General features: G+C 34.9%; 1 protein-coding gene across 1 annotated transcript in view; it reads right to left on the bottom strand.

Moving 5' to 3' along the window:
• Window positions 1–17,112: 17,112 nt before the first annotated feature.
• Window positions 17,113–18,442, bottom strand: part of EIF4E (eukaryotic translation initiation factor 4E) — a 38,629-nt gene continuing 37,299 nt past the window's right edge. Inside the window, exon 7 of the mRNA XM_019741140.3 lies at window positions 17,113–18,185. Coding sequence (XP_019596699.1) covers window positions 18,071–18,185 — 115 coding nt within the window. The 3' untranslated portion in view covers window positions 17,113–18,070. The remainder of the gene's footprint in view (window positions 18,186–18,442) is intronic.

Consider the following 18,442-nt stretch of genomic DNA (forward strand, 5'->3'; position numbering starts at 1 on the left):
TGTCCACCAAATGATCCCAAATTAAGAGCTCTTTCAAGATTGGGAGATTTCTGGCAAGATAGAAGTGTAAATGCATTCCTACTGCTCAACTCTCGACTCCAGCCCAAATACCAACTACCTCCCCCGAGTAGGAAGGCCGAGTGTGTGAGCTAAACCTGACGTCTGCTCAGATGTCTTCAGAGAGTGAACTCAGGACTTTCCCTTCCTGGCCAGATGACACCTGGGGGTCTTGTAGAAAGAGCAAGAGCCCTGCGATGAGGATTGAAAAGTCACTGATAAATGATATCAGATCTTATGACTATTCCTTTTCACATCTCTGGTCCTTGGTGAAAAGTGAGAACTGAGAGACTGACTGAATCCTTCCTGCCCCAGAAGCTGAGAAGTCAAGGGAGCTGAGTTCTCAGGAGGAGATAAACAACCTTCTGGCTTGAGTACCAGCAGGTGGCAAGACAGAAAACGCCAGTGCCTCTCACAACTAGTGGAGTTACACTAGAGATACACCAGCAGCAGACTTGGGGGGGACACTGCAGAGGCAAAGGAAAATACCCAGGCCCCTCACCTGGCAGCCTGAGGGAGGAAGAGCAAGCAGAAGACCCAGAACCAAGATCATCTCCTGAAACTGAACTACTCAGGGGCAAAGACGTCACCTTAAACATACAAAATGAAAGTGTGTAAGGAAATCTGATTATAAATCACAAACCATGGATCTTAAATTTTTTAATTAAGTAGATAAATCCAAGCATAAAAAGATTACTATTTTGACATCCATTAATTAAAAATCAAATCAGAGGCCTGTCTCAAAACACTCAGCAAGCACGCAAAAGAATGGAACTTGAGAGAAAAGATGACAACTAACCTGTAGAGATCCAAGGACATCTCTCAAAAACAAACAAACAAACACTACAGGAGTGTCAGCAGAAGTTAATGAAATACAGATGAAGGAAAGATGATAATTAAACAAATTAATAGAAGGAAACTTAAATCTGTAGATTGAAGGGGTAAGGAGCCCATTAGGATTGTTTGAGAAAAATATACACACCTAGATTAGCTTCATAAAACCCCCTATTTCAAGAATAAAATCACACAAGCTTCTAGGCTGAGAGAAAAAGAGAAAAAGAACCATCTCCTCACCCCATCCCCCCCAAAGATCAGTATTGAATTTTTTTACAGATCTCTAACATACAGGATAAAGTCAGCTTAGCTTCTTTCTTAATCAAATTTGAGTCTTCTCTTGAGTATGTGGCTAAGATGGTTTAGATAGCTGGTATAGTCTCTGAATATTTCCCTACCTGGGAATATTTTTTCACTCAGTCAGTGAAGGATACGTTGGCTGGGAAACACTTGTATAGTACGTAGCGTGCCAGGACTGCTCTGAGCACTTCAGAAGTAGTAACTCTCTTAATCCTCATAATGACCCATGAGGTAGATGCCGTTATAATTCCTATTTTACAGATGAGAAATGGAAGTACAGAGAGGTTAAAAGGCTTGCCCAAAGTCACAAGCTGGTAAGTTGCAAAATCTTCTCTGCTGTGATCAGCCAATGTGCAATATAATATTAAAAGCCATCAGCAGAATAGAGACATTATATAAGTAGCAGTTCACGCAGATACAATGGTTACAAATCTGTAAGCACTAATATGTATAGATTTGACTTCAAAAAAATTCAATTTGTAGATGAGACTAAGCACCACAACTCATGTCATGAAACGATGTACTTGTAAAAGTATTTATAAGGCAAAACAAATAGTTAAATAACACTTAGAAAACAGCAAAATGACAGCAAAATGGACTAGGGCTATAAATATGCGGAAGAGTAAATATTAATAAGCCAAAGAGTCAATCCAAATACACATATGAAACTATTTTCAAAACATTACAGAGACATATCACTTTACATCCATCAGATTGTCAAGAATTAAGGGCCTCTTAACACCTTACCAGTCTATGGCTGACAAGGCCTGTTGTAAGCTAGCCCTAGACTAACTACCTCTCCTGCCCGCCCTTTCCACTCTTCTATCACCGTCCTGAAGTCACAGTACCTAGCTAGTCATCTTCAAAAACAAAACACACTGTCCCCTCTGCCTGAAACATTCTCTTCTTAGATAATACCATGCCTGCTTTCACGCAAATCTTTACCCAAAAGTCAACTGCTCAGAAATTGGTCCCATCACCCAATTTAATATAGAATTCCTGTCCCATAATGCTCCATCTGCTTATCTTACTTTATTTTCCTTTAGAACCCTTATCAATTACCTAGTGTAACTGTTTGTTTTATTGTATTTGTACAATATTTATTAGATTGTATTAGTTTTAATGTGTTTGTTCATTGCCTGTCTCCCCCAGTAGACTCTAAACTCCATGAGCGCTGGAACTTTTTCATTCGAGTGCATGAAATAGTATAAGACACATGGCAGAGATACTCAATAAATATTTGCTGAATGACAATGAACAAACACCTAACACTAGTAAAGGTATTAATAAAATGGAACTCTTCTACACTTGTGGGGGATATGTGGATTTTAACAGCATGTTTGAATTATGTAAAATTATGCATGTGTAGGACAGCAATGGGTCACCACCCCTATAACCTAAATAAAGCTCCAAAATATAAGGACATGTGCATTAGAAAGATGTCTATAATGACAATACTTGTAGAGGAAAAAAACTAGAAATATGAATGCTCATGACAAGGATATGGTTGAATAAAATGTGGCACATACACAGCATAGATTGTGCAGGCTTTACAGTAACTGAAATGAGATCTGTGCCTGTTGACTTAGGAGGATTTGTACTACATAGTAAGCAAGAAAGGCAAAATTCAGATAAATATATATAATGTGAGTCCATATTCTAAAACAATGACTAAACCTCCACTCTATACGTGGTACATATTTAAGCAGAGGGAGAAGTATCAGATTTTTAATAGTGGTTATGTGGGATCTGGGAATGGTAAGGAAAAAATTCTTTTGAAAAATGTCCACAGCAAAATAAACACAAGACATGGACCCCTTATGTACAATTTTATATGTGAAAAATACTGCAGATTGTCTATCTAACAACCATTCCCCATCATTCTTTTTTGCTATCAATGTCTACCTCTCGATATAGAAGCAGAAAATGCCAGAAGCACTCTTTCCCAACTTCCCTTGCAGGAGACATGACTATGTAAACTGACAAATGGAAAATAAAAATCTGCTAGGGTCTCCTGGGAAAGACCTTTTCTCCTTGAAAAGAGAGACACAAGGAGTACTACTTTTCCCTTTTTTCCTGTTTTTGAACATATTTATCTGAGGAAGTTATGGCTGCAAATGTGAGAGCTATCTGGCGACTATAATAGAAAAGCCAAGAAAATCAAGAGAAGCCAGTCCAAAGCCCTGACTTTACTAAGCGGCTGTAAATCCTGTAACTGTCAACATCTAGTCTTCTTGTTATGTTGCAGACTTAATAAACTTCTAATGTTGACATTACTTTTAGTCTAATATTTAGGTCAACTGCAGTCCAACACATTAACTAGCTATGTTTATGTGATTATGAATACATGAAGATTTGATCAAAATAGTAACCGCGGTCTTCATATGTTGATAAAATTGTTTGGATTTTAATAACCAAATATCATTTATACAGTCAGATCAAATAATAAAGCTGATTTTATTATTTTTAAAATGATGACTTTGAGGTCAGGCAGTAGCTAAGACAAAACAGAAATATTTAGATGTTGTAAATGTGATTATAAAACACAGGGCAAATTGTCAAAATTACTACTCATGAGAAAACAGACACTGTAATAAAAGTACGGAAGCAATCTAGCTTTCTCAAAAGACTAAACGGTAACAGTTGAACCATTTTCTTAAACCAGAGGGGCTAAAAATATTACATGTTATGGAATGGTTCACACTGACAAAGAACGAAGAGTACAAGGATGTTTGGAAACTTAAGATATCGACTACAAGAATCAAAAATAAAATACACATTTTAGAAAGACAAAATAAAAAAAGTTAAAGCAAAACACTGAAAAAAGTAGCAATCAAGCATTAAAAAAAAACCCTAAAAGATACCTATCACTGAAGATATAAATTATAACAATAATCTTTTGTATTAAAGACAGAGGATCTCAGAAAGGATTAAAAAGGACCGAATCTGGATTCCAATTGAAAATAATAGGCTGAGAATAAATTTAACTCCCTTCCTTCCCATAATCTTAATGAAGTAACAGTGAAGAGGAATTGGGCCTCTGATGTGAAATAACTTTGCAAATCAGCATCTTTCCCTCTCTTCCAGGCAACTGGTCAAAGCAACAATATAGGGAAAGGGAAATCCTGTGACCTTTCTCATTGAAATATAGGAGAGGTATAATCCAGACACCAAATCACAGAGTTCCGCCCAAAGCACCTGAGACCATACAGAAGAAATCAGTAAGACAGTCCAGTGGTGGCAGGTCTCAGAGAGCAGTAGCCAAGATACACTTGTACCCTAAAATGCCTGTCCTTGACAACAGCCAGTGCAAGAACTAAGTGAGGGCTGTCACAGGCAAAGGCAGTAAATAGCTGAGGTGGTATCAACAAGGCCCAGCAACAGAAAATGTGAGAAATGCCAGAAAAGTACACTTACATTTCAATTCACTTAAATAACTTTTTTAAATGAGCACATCAGAAATACTACCAGAAATAAAATGAAAAAGGAAACAGCAAAAGTGATCAACAAATGAATACTCCTTCAGAGAATATGAAAATTATAGTAAAAAAGAATAAAATGGTTATGTTCTTCAGGCTATTCTGGCAGCAACTGAAACCTGACTAACTTAAGTTAAAAAAGGGCGGGGGATTTATTTGTTCACAGAATGTAGAAATCATTGAACAAAAATTATGAAGAGCAGGGAAATACACAGGCTTCAGGAACAACTGGAAGCAGGAACCCAAAGACACCAGGTCTCACATTCTTCTTGAATCTGTGGTGAGTGCACGTGTGCAAGCACGCATACACACACACACACACACACACACACACACACACACACACACACACACACACACAGCCCTTACAATATATCCAGTATCACTCTAAATAAGAGAACATTAAAACTATACCAAAATAGCATTTCTTCTCTTTCTATTGGCGAATATTAAAATATTAACATACTCTGTCAATGAGGCCAGAGGGAAACAGGCACTCTCATACACTGCCCGTGGCAATGCACACTGACTGATACAAACCTTAAGGACTAACAAAACTACATACACACTTACCTTTTAAGCAAACAATCCCATTTCTAGTTGCTTAACCTGAAGATACATGAAAATTTAACTATACAAGATTATTCATTACAGCACTGCTTGTAATTGCATATATTGGTACGCGTATAGTGATATACTCGTATAACAGAGTGGTTGAATAAACTATGGGACAGACAGTGGGGTGGGTACCTTGTAGCTGTAAATAAGATCTCTGTGAACTGATGGGGAACAATTTCCAGAACACATTGCCAGGTAAAATAAAGTACCAAAGACGTCTGTAGCATGTTACTCTCGGTGTAAGAAAGAAGAGGAAATACGAAAATATACGTGTATCTACACTTTTGTGCAAAAATAAAGGAAAAGACCCAGAAGACGCAGGAGTTTGGTTAACTACAGGAAGCGGGTAGGAATGGGGTAGAAAAGACAGAAGGAATTGGGGGAGGGGAGGACGTCATTCTTCTGAGTATTAACTTTATAAATGATTCTGACTTTTGGAATCATGTTTGTGTTTTACACATGCAAAGAAAAGAAAGGGAAGGAGGGAGGGGGAAAAAAGAGAGAAGGGGAAAAGAGTGGGAGAAAAAAAGGAGGAAAAGGGAAAGGAAGGGAAGGAGAGGAAAAAAGACAAAAGGAAAATAAAAAAGGGCAAGAAAGGAGAAAAATAGAAACGATAGGGGCAAGGTGACCTAAAATATGAACAGAAACAAATGAACAAAATGATATTTCAAACAATAACATAGCTACACTGAAGGAACTGACATTTTGAACACAGTATCTGAACCAAAATGAACTCTAAAAATATCTTGAATTCTTAGGTTTCTTTTTTGCAAAGACATAGGCTAGCAATTATGAAACTATTTTCTATTTATTCTAGGATTGAACAAGTAAATATATTGGTGATATCCTGCTTTCTCACTACACACAGCAAAGAATTTCACATATGGACAGAACAGAAAGAGCCCTGTGATGTTGGGTTGGAATTAAGAGATATCAGTGTCAATTCAGGGGTATAAGGTATAAATTATTATAGAAATAAGGATGTGTGTATGTATATATGCATCAATTTCCTAGCTCTGTCTGCTGTGAGAACTTAGAAGCAATGACACCCTGGTAGCAATGAATACACCAACTGCCCAGATCTTGGTTACTAAATTCCATTCTCCATTAAAGGAATCAGGGCTCCATGGAGATACCATGTTTCCCCGAAAATAAGACCTAGCTGGACCATCAGCTCTAAAGCGTCTTTTGCAGCAAAAATTAATATAAGACCCAGTATTATATACTATGTAAGACCCGGTCTTATTTTAATATAAGACCGGGTCTTATATTATTTTTAATATATTACATAATTATATATATTATATATATAAAATGTATATTTTTTTTGTTCCAAAAGATACATTAGAGCTGATGGTCCGGCTAGGTCTTATTATTGGGGAAATATGGTATCACCAACTTCAGGGCTGAAGAAGAGAGTACAAGATGAGTCAAGATATGCCTGGGACTTACTTTTGTACCCCAAAGTCAATTCCATCAAAGAATGATGCTACTATGTCAAAAGGACAAGCCAGCTTGAAAGGGCTCTCAATGGCCAAATTTGGGACACTATGAACATCAAAATAATGACGGTAAAGGATTATCATCAATTGAATAAAACAGAAATCATGAGTCCACCATAAAATTAATTATATAAATAAGAAGCTCTTCCTTACAATAGGAAATCAACTAATACAGAAGGCCGATGGAAGTAGAAAAATCACCATTTGTCAATCAAAACTGAAGGCCATCAGCGAGTACTAAAACTTTGTGGGTAAATTAGTAGAGAAACAGGAAGTTCTGGGTAAATTAGTTCAGAAACAGGAAGTATCTGTAGTTAGATACTTATTAACTACAAAGGGAAAATTAGTGTATTTATAATGGAGAAACCGACAGACATCACCTTAATTGAGTGATCAGTTACCATCACCAGTAATGCACCCAATTGGTATCGTGCTCCCTGGCGTGATGCCCTAAGAAAACCACTTCTGTTCTTGCCAAAAAATTCACGTTAACCTGATTCTGATAACAAAAAAAAACTACTTAAACCCAAACTGAGAAATAGTCTACAAAATATTGGCACGTACTCGCCAAACATGTTAAAAAAAAAAAAAAAAGAGGACTCAAGGACCTGTTCCAGATTAAAGGAAATTAACAGGATGACAACTGAATGCAATGTATAAACAGGTTTCCATTTCCTATCAAGGAAATTATTGGGACAGATGGTAAAATGTGAATATCTATAGATTATACTAATGTATTCATACTAATTTCCTGATTCTGATCATTGTATTACGGTTATGTAAGAGAATGTCCTTCCTTTTAGGAAATATGCACTAAATATTTTAGGACACACACACTGAAGTATTTAGGACAAAGAAGAATGTCAGCTTATTCTCAAATGGTCCAGAAAAAAAATTGAGACAGATACAGTAAATGTGCTAAAATGATAACATTTGATGAAACTAGGTGAAGGGTATATGAATATTCTTTGTAATAGTCTCACAACTTTTCTGTAACTTTGAAACTATGACAAAATAAAGTTAAAAAAAAAAAGCTTATCTGGAGTTCACACATAGATACTCTACTATCTGGATGGAACCTACTATTTATGATTCTAACCTACACTAAAGCCATATGGACTTCAGGAAGTGGAGAGAAGCAATAGTTCTTAGAGGGAAGGGGTTCAGGGCAGGTAACACTAGTGATGTCTACTGCAATGAGAAATATTAGCCATTTCTCTATATGATATAGCACACAATTAACAATTGTCACCTTCTAGCAACAAATAACTGCATTAAATTGTATAAGGCAAAAACTGTTAGAAATACAAGGGGAAAATGAACTTATCTACAATCTATTAGAACAAAAGCTACATCAGGTGAGAGTTTTTGTTCTGCTTTGTTAGTGTTAACTAGCCTGGCATATAGCACACATTTAATAAATGCATTTAAACATTTACATTATACAACCTTACAGACTATCATCATCATGAGAGTGGAACCATGTCTATTTTGTTCTCCAGCCTATTCAACACTTAGCAATGGCTAGTACATAATAGGTGCTCAATAAATATTTCTTGAATGGCTAAATACGGTCTGTTCTTTTATACCTGTGGGAGACTGAGTAGTAAGAAATGTCTTTAAGAATAGAATTCCAGTGGAACAAAAATATTAATGTACATAATCTCTACCTACTTTTTAAATTTGTAACTTGATACCACACTTGGGTAAAAGGAATATAGGCTCTTTTATTACACAAAGGTTAGTATTTATGTTACTATAGATGATGTGGGTTTACTGTAATGAATTGTGTGACCTTAAATGGGCAATTAGTCTTGCAAAATAATTATTGCCCCCCATCAAAAGAACATAGTCCATAGAGTACCTATCTAAAACCAGCATTATTTCTTTTGGCAATGTCTTAACTACTGAGTTTCCCCGAAAATGAGACCTAGCCAGACAATCGGCGCTAACGCATCTTTTGGAGCAAAAAATAATATAGTAATATATTTAATATAATAAATGTAATATAATATGTAATATAATACTGGGTCTTATATTAATTTTTGCTCCAAAAGATGCATTAGAGCTGATTGTCCAGCTAGGTCTTATTTTCGGGGAAACGGTATTTAACTTATTAAGAGTTAACAGTGCCATATGGAAAGATAACTCATTCAGTTATCTAGAAATATATTTTATATTTGTTAGATTAATTAAAAGTTAAATCATGCTAAGTGAAGTAAATCAGAGAACGACAAATATATGATTTTACTTACATCTGGAATCTAAAAAACAAAATAAAAAAGAAACTCATAGATACAAACAACAAACTGATGGTTATCAGATGGGAAGTTGCGGGGCTGGATGAAAAAGGTGAAGGGACTAAGTAGTACCAATTGGCAGTTAGAAAACAGTCAAAGACAGGGATGTAAAGTATAGCTTTACAAAGTACAGGAATATAGTCAATAATACTGTAATAACTATACGTGGTGTTAGGTAGGTGCAAGACAGATCAGGTGGGATCATTTCATGTTACATTAAATGTCTAACCACTATGCTGAGTACCTGAAACTAATGTTAATACTAAATGTGAACTGTAATTGAAAAATTAAAATAAAAAAATAAAGAGGAAAAGAATTAATCAACTGTAAACAAACAACGGAGGCTTTAAAGAGCCATTTTTATAGCAATGTGGGAAACTGGTTATAAATTGCTCTATAATTTTAATAGGATCCCATTACCAAGGGTACTTTTCATGGTATTTTTTTAAAATTGTGACTGACTAGATAAAGATGGAGACCAGAATAAAAAAGGAATTAGACTAGCAGAGGAAAATCTCAGAATGCATTCCCATATGGTAAAGTTGAGTATATCTTTATGAAACTTGTTTTGGTATACACATAAACTGAGCCACAATGTAAAGCTTAATTTTTATTATAGGTTGCAGTAAGAATGTTTTGAAAAATGATTTTTATGCTCTTTCAGTAGAACCTAGAACCATCTCTGCAGATTTGGTGACATTCCATTCAGGTACATGTCTTTATCAAGCTCAACTTTCACAAAAAGAATGGCAATCTTATTCTAAACTCTGCCCTTAATGCATATGATTACACAATAACTAGTTCTTCACACTTGTCAGAAAGTGAAACTCGCTACTTAAAACTGATTATAAAGGACTGGCTCTCACTGGGCACAATACCACTGGTATTATTAGGGATGAGCAACACAGACAGATGCACACACCTAAGAGCCAGTATCCCAAATGACATCCAAATATGCCAAACATACATATAACATTTTAAAAAACCTGTAATATTGAAATCGAGCCTCTATTATCTAACATTATCTAACACCAAGTAATTTTTGCAAAAATTTAATATACTCTGAATTTTCCAGAAATACATGAAAATTTAGAAAAGATATACTTTATCCGAACTCTGTTAAGTTTATTGTTCACCATTTCAGAGTAACTTAACTGTTGTTACATTCACAGATACTAGTGTAGGTTCAATTATCAGACTACTTCATTATGTAGTTACACTTGGGCTACAGTAATTTTACTAAAAACTACTTCCTTCTAATTTCCCCTCTCTTATTATCCTATTATTATCTCTATTACTCTCTAGTTAAGCAATTTGTTAATATTTTTTTATTTAAAAAAGTGGCTAAGCAAGTTGTATTACCAATGAATTTCACTTCAGAATAATAAGCGTGTACAATGATACACTTGATTTTACATATGGGCTGTTGTATCTGACCGATTTAAGAACCACTGATTTAAGGATTTATGCACCCCTTACCATCCCCCTAGATCAGAGGCCCTTAATTTGGGAACACAAGGACACTCTGCCTAACAAATCTATGGAGTGGCTTCAGATCAACAGAATTCCCAAATAGTACATACAATTATACACACACACACACACACGTATATATATAATATCAACCACCCTGGGGAGACAACATATAACTTTATTCCATCAAAACTGTTAGATTAAGAACCATCACATTATACTCTGCGACTGTATGTAAAGGGCTGGATTATAAACTTGAATCTCCAAGTATGGCCGAGACCCCCACCCAATTACATTTGTGGAAATGTAGTATGCATCACTTCACCGGACTGCACTGACAAACTTTTAACTAACTTGAATAAATTTATACATCTAATAGCTAGCAAAACTAGAATCTGAACTCAGATTGTCTGACACCAAAGCATGTGTGTGCTTTTCTGGAGCAGGTGGTTTTTTTCTTTCATCTTACTGTGGACTATCTACTGGATACTGTCTTCCTTCAGCATAGCCTGTTAAATAACTTATAGCAAAAATTATGCCAAACAAATGGCAGTTGCCCAAGCATAGCATTAGCATTTTTGAATGACTTGCTTTTCCCTTTCGACTGGTCACTAGAATAGGCTTTATGGAATGTATTTTGCACACTAATCTTAGTTTTGGCTTAATCTTTTCTCACATTTTCTCCTTTTACTTTTTTACTTTCTGTAATAAAGGAACAAACATGCATATCACATGTAATACAGGAAATATACTAGGCAGACAGTCCTAGTACAGAGTGAGAACAAGCTTTGTTGCACAATTCAGAAACCACTTTGAAATCCTTTTTATAATTGAAAACACCAATTATTTTGATAACAAGTACATATACATAAGCTCCAGTATTTTCCAGTTTGAGAGAGCCCTGGTTATGTTGGCTTTCTTAAGAGCAGTAAAAGAAGTCTTAACTTGCAGATAAACAATGAGCATTTGAGGACATGTGCAAAAAGTAGGGAGGTCAGGTATGATGTCTTTTAGCATAAGAAGCCAAACAGTAACGGGGACAAAGGAGAAACGGCAGTGTACTCAGACACTAAGTGGAAGGTCAGAGGAAGAAATAATGGATAATGATGTGAATCACTTAGTTGATTGTACTGATGATAAAACACCAAGTGGAAATGGGGTTAGGGGTTTACTGAAAGGGAAATGGAAAGAGGATACGGTATTTGTTTTTTATCAACACCATCACTACAAAACATTTAGAGTAAGGGGCAGCAAACTTTTTCTATGAAGGGCCAGGTAGTTAATACGTTAGGCTTTGCAGGCCAGTTCCCAGCCAACTCTGTCACTGCAGCCAACTCTGTCACTGCAGCACAAAAAACAGCCAGGGAAATACGTAAACAAATGGGTGAGGCTATATTTTAATAAAACTTTATTTATAAAACAGAATGCAGAACAAATATGGCCTGTGAACTAGAGTTTGCTGACCCTTGACAGAGAGGTCTAATAGGCAGGGAGAGGAAGGTCATGGCTGAAGACAGATTTGGAAGTCACTGTCACAAACAGTGTCAGGATGGATAATCCAAGAACAGCAGAGATGGAAGATACAAACATTTAAAGACAGAATAAATAGCAACACTTCAAAAAAAACATGAAGAGGAGGTAAATAATTAGTCATTTCCCAAAAGGAGAAAAAGTGTGTGAAATAGGAACTTACGATTCCCTTAAATATCATTCTGGCTCAATTACAAATTCCTATATTTGGAGAAGTGCAGGAAGCTGCAAAATTTAAAGCCCCAAATGTGTATGAATGCATCAACACTCTGACAGAACAAGACAATGCAGAGCAGAGTCAACCTGGGACAAACCTCATGCCACACGTATCTTACAAAGTCCTCTAAGTCAAAGAAAATGCAGGAATCACTCACAAACCATTCACCCAAAACAGAGTCAAAGGTTGAAGACAAAAATAAAGCAAAAATAATAACGTCCTTATAAACAAAACAAATGCCAAGGTAAACTGGCTACACAGTATCAAGATGTGTCTGGGAAATCTTCTCATTTCAAAAATTGTGAAGTTCATTACAATAAGGCTTAAAAACAAAACAAGGTCCAATATCATTGTATTTGATTCAAGCTTTTTCAATGTTTACAGATAAAATAGAATTACTAGCTTATTGCTTGTCTTTGGGAGAAGTACAGTCTGGCAAATAAAACTATTTTACTTGTACTTATAACAGTGTTGGCTCTTTAAAATAAAGCAATTAAAACCCAATCAAAAAAAAAATCACGAAGGCCAAAACTGTAAAACTTATAAAGTAGCACTGTAGAACACAATTATAAAACTGATTTTGATTCATGCATATGAATTAAAAGTCTGGGTGTGGAAAGGGTAGAGAGTAAGTGCCACTTAGTACTGCTAGAGAAAAGCTGTTTTCTTTACACATACCAGTAAGTACAGTGCACACAGATAAGACTACATGTACTGGAGGGCTGTAAAGGCAAAAAAAAATTAAAAAGGGAGGGAGGAAAGGAGGAAGGGAGCATGGGAGGGGGGAAGGAGAGGGAAAGGGGAAGACAGGCAGTTCTCCAATAAGGTATGCATTCATGTAACAGACCACTAGACAATTAACAAAAAAAAGTTCTATATGTGCTTTGACATGTAAAATATCAACGATTATTACATGAGAAAACAATGCTAGCAAAATTACATGTCCAAAGAAAAAAGTTATACACACATGCACACACACATATATCTATCTGGTGTATGCACAGAAAATGTATAGACATTTACAAGAAATTTGAGTGGTACCTTGAAAAAGAGTAGGAAATTTTGAAGGAGACAGGAAATTTTCACCTTCTACTCTGCTGTAGTGAAAATACAATAAGCATATATATTATGTTTGGTCAAACATTAAAGAAAAAAAATCAATCAGTATTTTGGGAAAGTGGCTAAAGAGAGAATTTGCTATCTATAAAACCACACTAAGGCAGATATAATCACATTTAATGTTTCCCCATACTCAAAAAGTATGTTAAACAGTAAATTTTTTAAAAAGTACAATCACATAACGAAAAAAGAGCCACAAAACTTTACTTGGAAAAATCAAGAGTCCAGTAATATTAAGTAGAAATTAAGTCATGCAAAAACTGTAATTTGCATGTGAGGGTTTGGCCGAGTCCTCCTATAATGTGATCTGTTTACATGCAATGTTACAGCTCTAAGGGTCTTCAGAGCAAACAACCTCATTTTGTATTTACCTCTAAACGAATCCTTAAAAATATAAACCCTAGGACTTCTATTTCAATAACAAAAAACTATTTGTAGAACCTTATGGACTTATTTTGAATGTCTGCTTTTAAAACTTTAGAGCAGGGGCCAGTTCATTTTGTTTTCTGCCCACATCTAGAGCATACCGTGTTTCCCAGAAAATAAGACCGGGTCTTATATTAATTTTTGCTCCAAAAGACGCATTAAGGCGTATTTTCAGGGGATGTCTTATTTTTTCATGTACAACAATCTACATTTATTCAGTCATGTCATCTTCTTCTGGAACATTGTCATAACGTTACGAAATGCATCAGTCTGGCTGACGATCTTAACTGGGGCTCATTTTCAGGGAAACACGGTAGTAAATAGAGGTACTCAATACATTATTTTTTGGGAGAGAAGGTAGGAATATGCGTGCATGTGAAATGCAAAACTATGAGGAATTACAGGTTCTAAAGGGGCGAAATTAAAATGAGGAAATTGGTTCAATTGAATTGGAAAAGACAGTCCCATGATTGCATTCCCACAATTCCATTTTTTGCTTCTAGCAGTGGAACAGTCACAAGAATATTAAATTCTAAAACTACCTAAGGTATTAGGAAGGCTGCCTAATGCCAACTTTGCAATTTATAGCAAGCAGGATACCACAGAATGTTACTGAAAGATGCTACAGATAGGACTAAAATTTTGACACCAAGTCCATTAGTTGTGAGGAAATGAGAAGTGGAGTGATAACAAACCAGTTGCTTTAGAGATTAATGGGCCATTGAGTGGCTTTGGCTATTAAGGAAAACAACCTAAGAGTAGTGTTTCTCAAACAAACTGCACTCTGTCAAAAACATACTTTTGTAAATATATGAAAAAAAAACCAATTTCTACAAAAATGATCATACTTTAATGTCATAGCAATATAAAATTGCTGTATAAGTTGCTAGACACTCAATTTCTGTATTAGTCCACAGAGACACTGGATAGCACTGACCTATAGTGTTTTTAAATGTGAATCTGACCTAAAATCTAGAGGGTCTGACTGAGAAAATTCAGTTGTTTTCTTCTCCTACACAATAATGAAGACAATCCATAATAATTAAAAGGTAGCAGAGACTTACCATTATCTTGTTTTAATTTTGAAATGTAACACTGCCTTAGTAAATTAAAATTATCCTTTTTAAATGCAAACTTTAGCATTTAAAAATCTCAACTCCTATCAATCTGAAAATTTTATTTTGCCGTATATCCTAGACGATAATAGGATATAGACACTTAAAATTGTTTATGAAAATATTCACTTCACCTATATGCCGATAAACTCCTTTACCTGTCTCCATATTCTCAAAACTACCCCCAAATGATTAGTTTAGTTCATTGCCAACAGAGTGAACCTAGGGGGACTCTCCATTTAAGTTTCATTACCTAAGGAAGAAAAATGAAATGCTTATATGCCTAGCCTATAAACTGACTACAATCTAGTACAATTTACTATAGCCTATCCGATAGGAGCTACAATATTTAGAGTATTAATGTGATTTACAGGACTTCTGGAACCAAATTTCCAGCATTCAAATCCACACTTTGCAACTTACGAGCTGTAAAGTGATTTAAATCCTCAGTTTGTTTATCTGCAAAATGGGGATAATAGCACCTACATCAAAGGATTCTTGTCTAGGTTAAAGTGCATGTAAAGTGCTTAGAACACTGCTGGCAGATAGTAAATACTATGTAAGTGCTATGTAAGTGTTGTAATTATTGAATTCCGACATAGTATGCCTCAAACCCTTCTGTAGAATTGGGATTAACAATTAAATTGATTAAATGTAATATATCACATCCCCACAATGAACTACTATTCATCTGTTAAAGATTATCTTCTCTATTATGAAAATATATTTATTTATAATATCCTGTTGGGTAGGGAGAAAAAAAGTTAGAAAATCAGGTACAGTCTAATCTTACACTGAGAAAAGATGGTAATGAAATTACGAAAAGTTGAAAGTCACTGTAATCCTTAAGTGGCATGTGCCAAAACTGACTCAGGTAATTTACCATTTCTCCCCACCAACTGGGAAAAAGATTCAAAATAAAACATTGTGATTCTAAAATAGCAATGATAAGAATAATCAGAGGCTATAAATTAGGGTTTTTAAAAATTTAGAACTGTGTGCATTTAATGCATTACTCTTCCTTCACCCCCAAAAGCTGATACTTCTTAAAATGGTCTGCATTTTAGAATTCAGGAAATAGAGCATTCATTTCTAATAGATATACTAACTCCAATCCCACTGACCACACACCACCACCACTTTTAAGCTCTTGAAGTGCTCACAACTATACATATCAACACAGACAATAAATCACCTTAACCAATCACCCAAGCTTAAACAGCAAATATTAGATAAATTGAGATTATAAACACAAGAGGCAATATTTCTAGAACACTGAACAAGAGGAGTTTGTGTATTGAATACTCAGCTGATAGCTTGTGGTACCCTTTAAACTGTTTTAAAATTCTTCAATGAAATCAATACTATTAATTTCATGTTTATTTTTAATAGAATTTTTGTTAAGCTTTTCAGTTTTTAAATGATTGAATTCATATTCACCATTTAAAGACAAATTTTCCTCTCAACTAATGATTTTCAGCCTACCTATAGTTCAGCTTACCCTTTTTTCTATGATAGCCATATTTTATTTCACGGTATCTGAAATATGTAATTGTGTATTATAGGCAAAATGTTTTCAAATTTGCTTTCAAATTACTACAAAGAGAGTAGATCAACTTTTCAAGTTTACATAAAACCATACTACACCAATTTACTAATATAAGTCTTCATACCTGTTTGTTCCATTCTATTTAGACAGCAACACTAACAAAATTCTTAATGCATATGCCCCTACCAACCTGTATTCTTTCCCTATGCTAATATTTTGACACTTACAAAAGAGCATCTCAATTCAGCAACCAAGTTTTACAACTACTATTCCTACCAATCAAATGGTGATGCACCAAGATCACAATTCTCATAAGTTATAACATATTAAGAGTACATGATTCATCTGACTGAAGGACTATGCCTTACTTTATAAAAAACAAAGATAGCGACATCAAATTAATTCCATATGATGCTACCTATTCAATTTATTAAAAATTAATAAACATAATAATCAAACTAGTGCTCCAAACTTATGCTGTTCACAGGGAAGACACTACAAGAGATGGTACAATAGAGACTGCCTTGCAATAAGAAGTACAAATTCCTTCTGTAGAGATGGTGAAATAAAAGGACAAATCTAGTTGTCTAAAAGACAATTCACTGTACACATTTTATTTACAGTTTTGTACACTGTCTTAATATGAATGGGACCGCTTTTCTATTGAGCCATTTTGTAACCAAAGCAAAATAACCTACGTAATACAAAGTGTTAAAATACAACATAAAGATACAAAAAACAGATATACTAATTCTAATTAGGAATGTAATTATGATGTTACATTTTTTATAATCCACAATTACGTTCAGGAAATCACACAAACATAGATCACTGATTTGAATGAAATGCATAAATTTGTAGCAAAGCTTTGTAGTTATAAAAAAACAAAAAATTACCAAAGAATGCACAAAATTAATGTTTATTCCACCTTTGTGTCATATTCCTGGATCCTTCACCAATGTTACATGAGGAAAAAACCAAAAGCAAAACAAATGAAAAACTGAAATCAGAATCACTAATGTTATCAAGTAGGGAAACAAATAAATTAAAATCTAGCAGCCATCAGCAAGAATACAGCAAAGACACTGCTGTAAAAAGAAACAAAGAAAATTGCTAGAAAACTGTATGCATTATACTCTTTCAAACCAGCAAAATATGCTCCTGCATACAATGGAACATAAACAGAATTCTTTTCCTGTAAGGTATAAAATGCAGGTTCTTTTTTAATATTGTGGATGAGTAAAATGTGTTTGTAATGGTAATTCTACTAAGCTATTACAGAGTGGGCCAGGAACACATTTATGGATTCTGGGGATGATGTGTACGGTAATTCTTTGATTGGGAAAGTAGACACTCTAGCCAAAATTTTTAAAAAAATGAACACAGAAGTACAAGACAAAGGCGAATGAGACTTCTCTTATATCTTAGCAACATTTAGATGGAAATCAAATTTAAATGCAGTCCACTCTGCTTTTGAAGAGGCTTTGGTTCAGCTCCCAAATCTCGATTGCTTGACGCAGTCTCCTATGAGAATACTCAGAAGGTGTCTTCTTAAACAACAAACCTATTTTTAGTGGTGGAGCCGCTCTTAGTAGCTGTGTCTGCATGGGACTGATAACCAATTACTATCTTTGGAGGAAGTCCTAACCTTTCCTTGTATACCCTCCTAGAAGAAAAAGAAAAAAAGTGGCCATTAATTTTTATTCTCATTCTCATTCTCTCTCTCTCTCTCTCACACACACACACACGCACACACACACACACACACACACACATCAAATTCAGTACTAATATACTTTATATTAAAAAAATGCTTAGACTAGAGTGAAATAGGAAATTACACAATCTTTTCCTTTCAGCAAAATTTACTCGTCATTTTCATAATAATCTTAATCACTTAACCAGTATTTGAAAGGTTACTAT

The sequence above is a fragment of the Rhinolophus sinicus genome, chromosome 1 (genome assembly GCF_057876585.1).
Source record: "Rhinolophus sinicus isolate RSI-liver-muscle chromosome 1, RSI-T2T, whole genome shotgun sequence".
Classification (NCBI taxonomy): domain Eukaryota; kingdom Metazoa; phylum Chordata; class Mammalia; order Chiroptera; family Rhinolophidae; genus Rhinolophus; species Rhinolophus sinicus.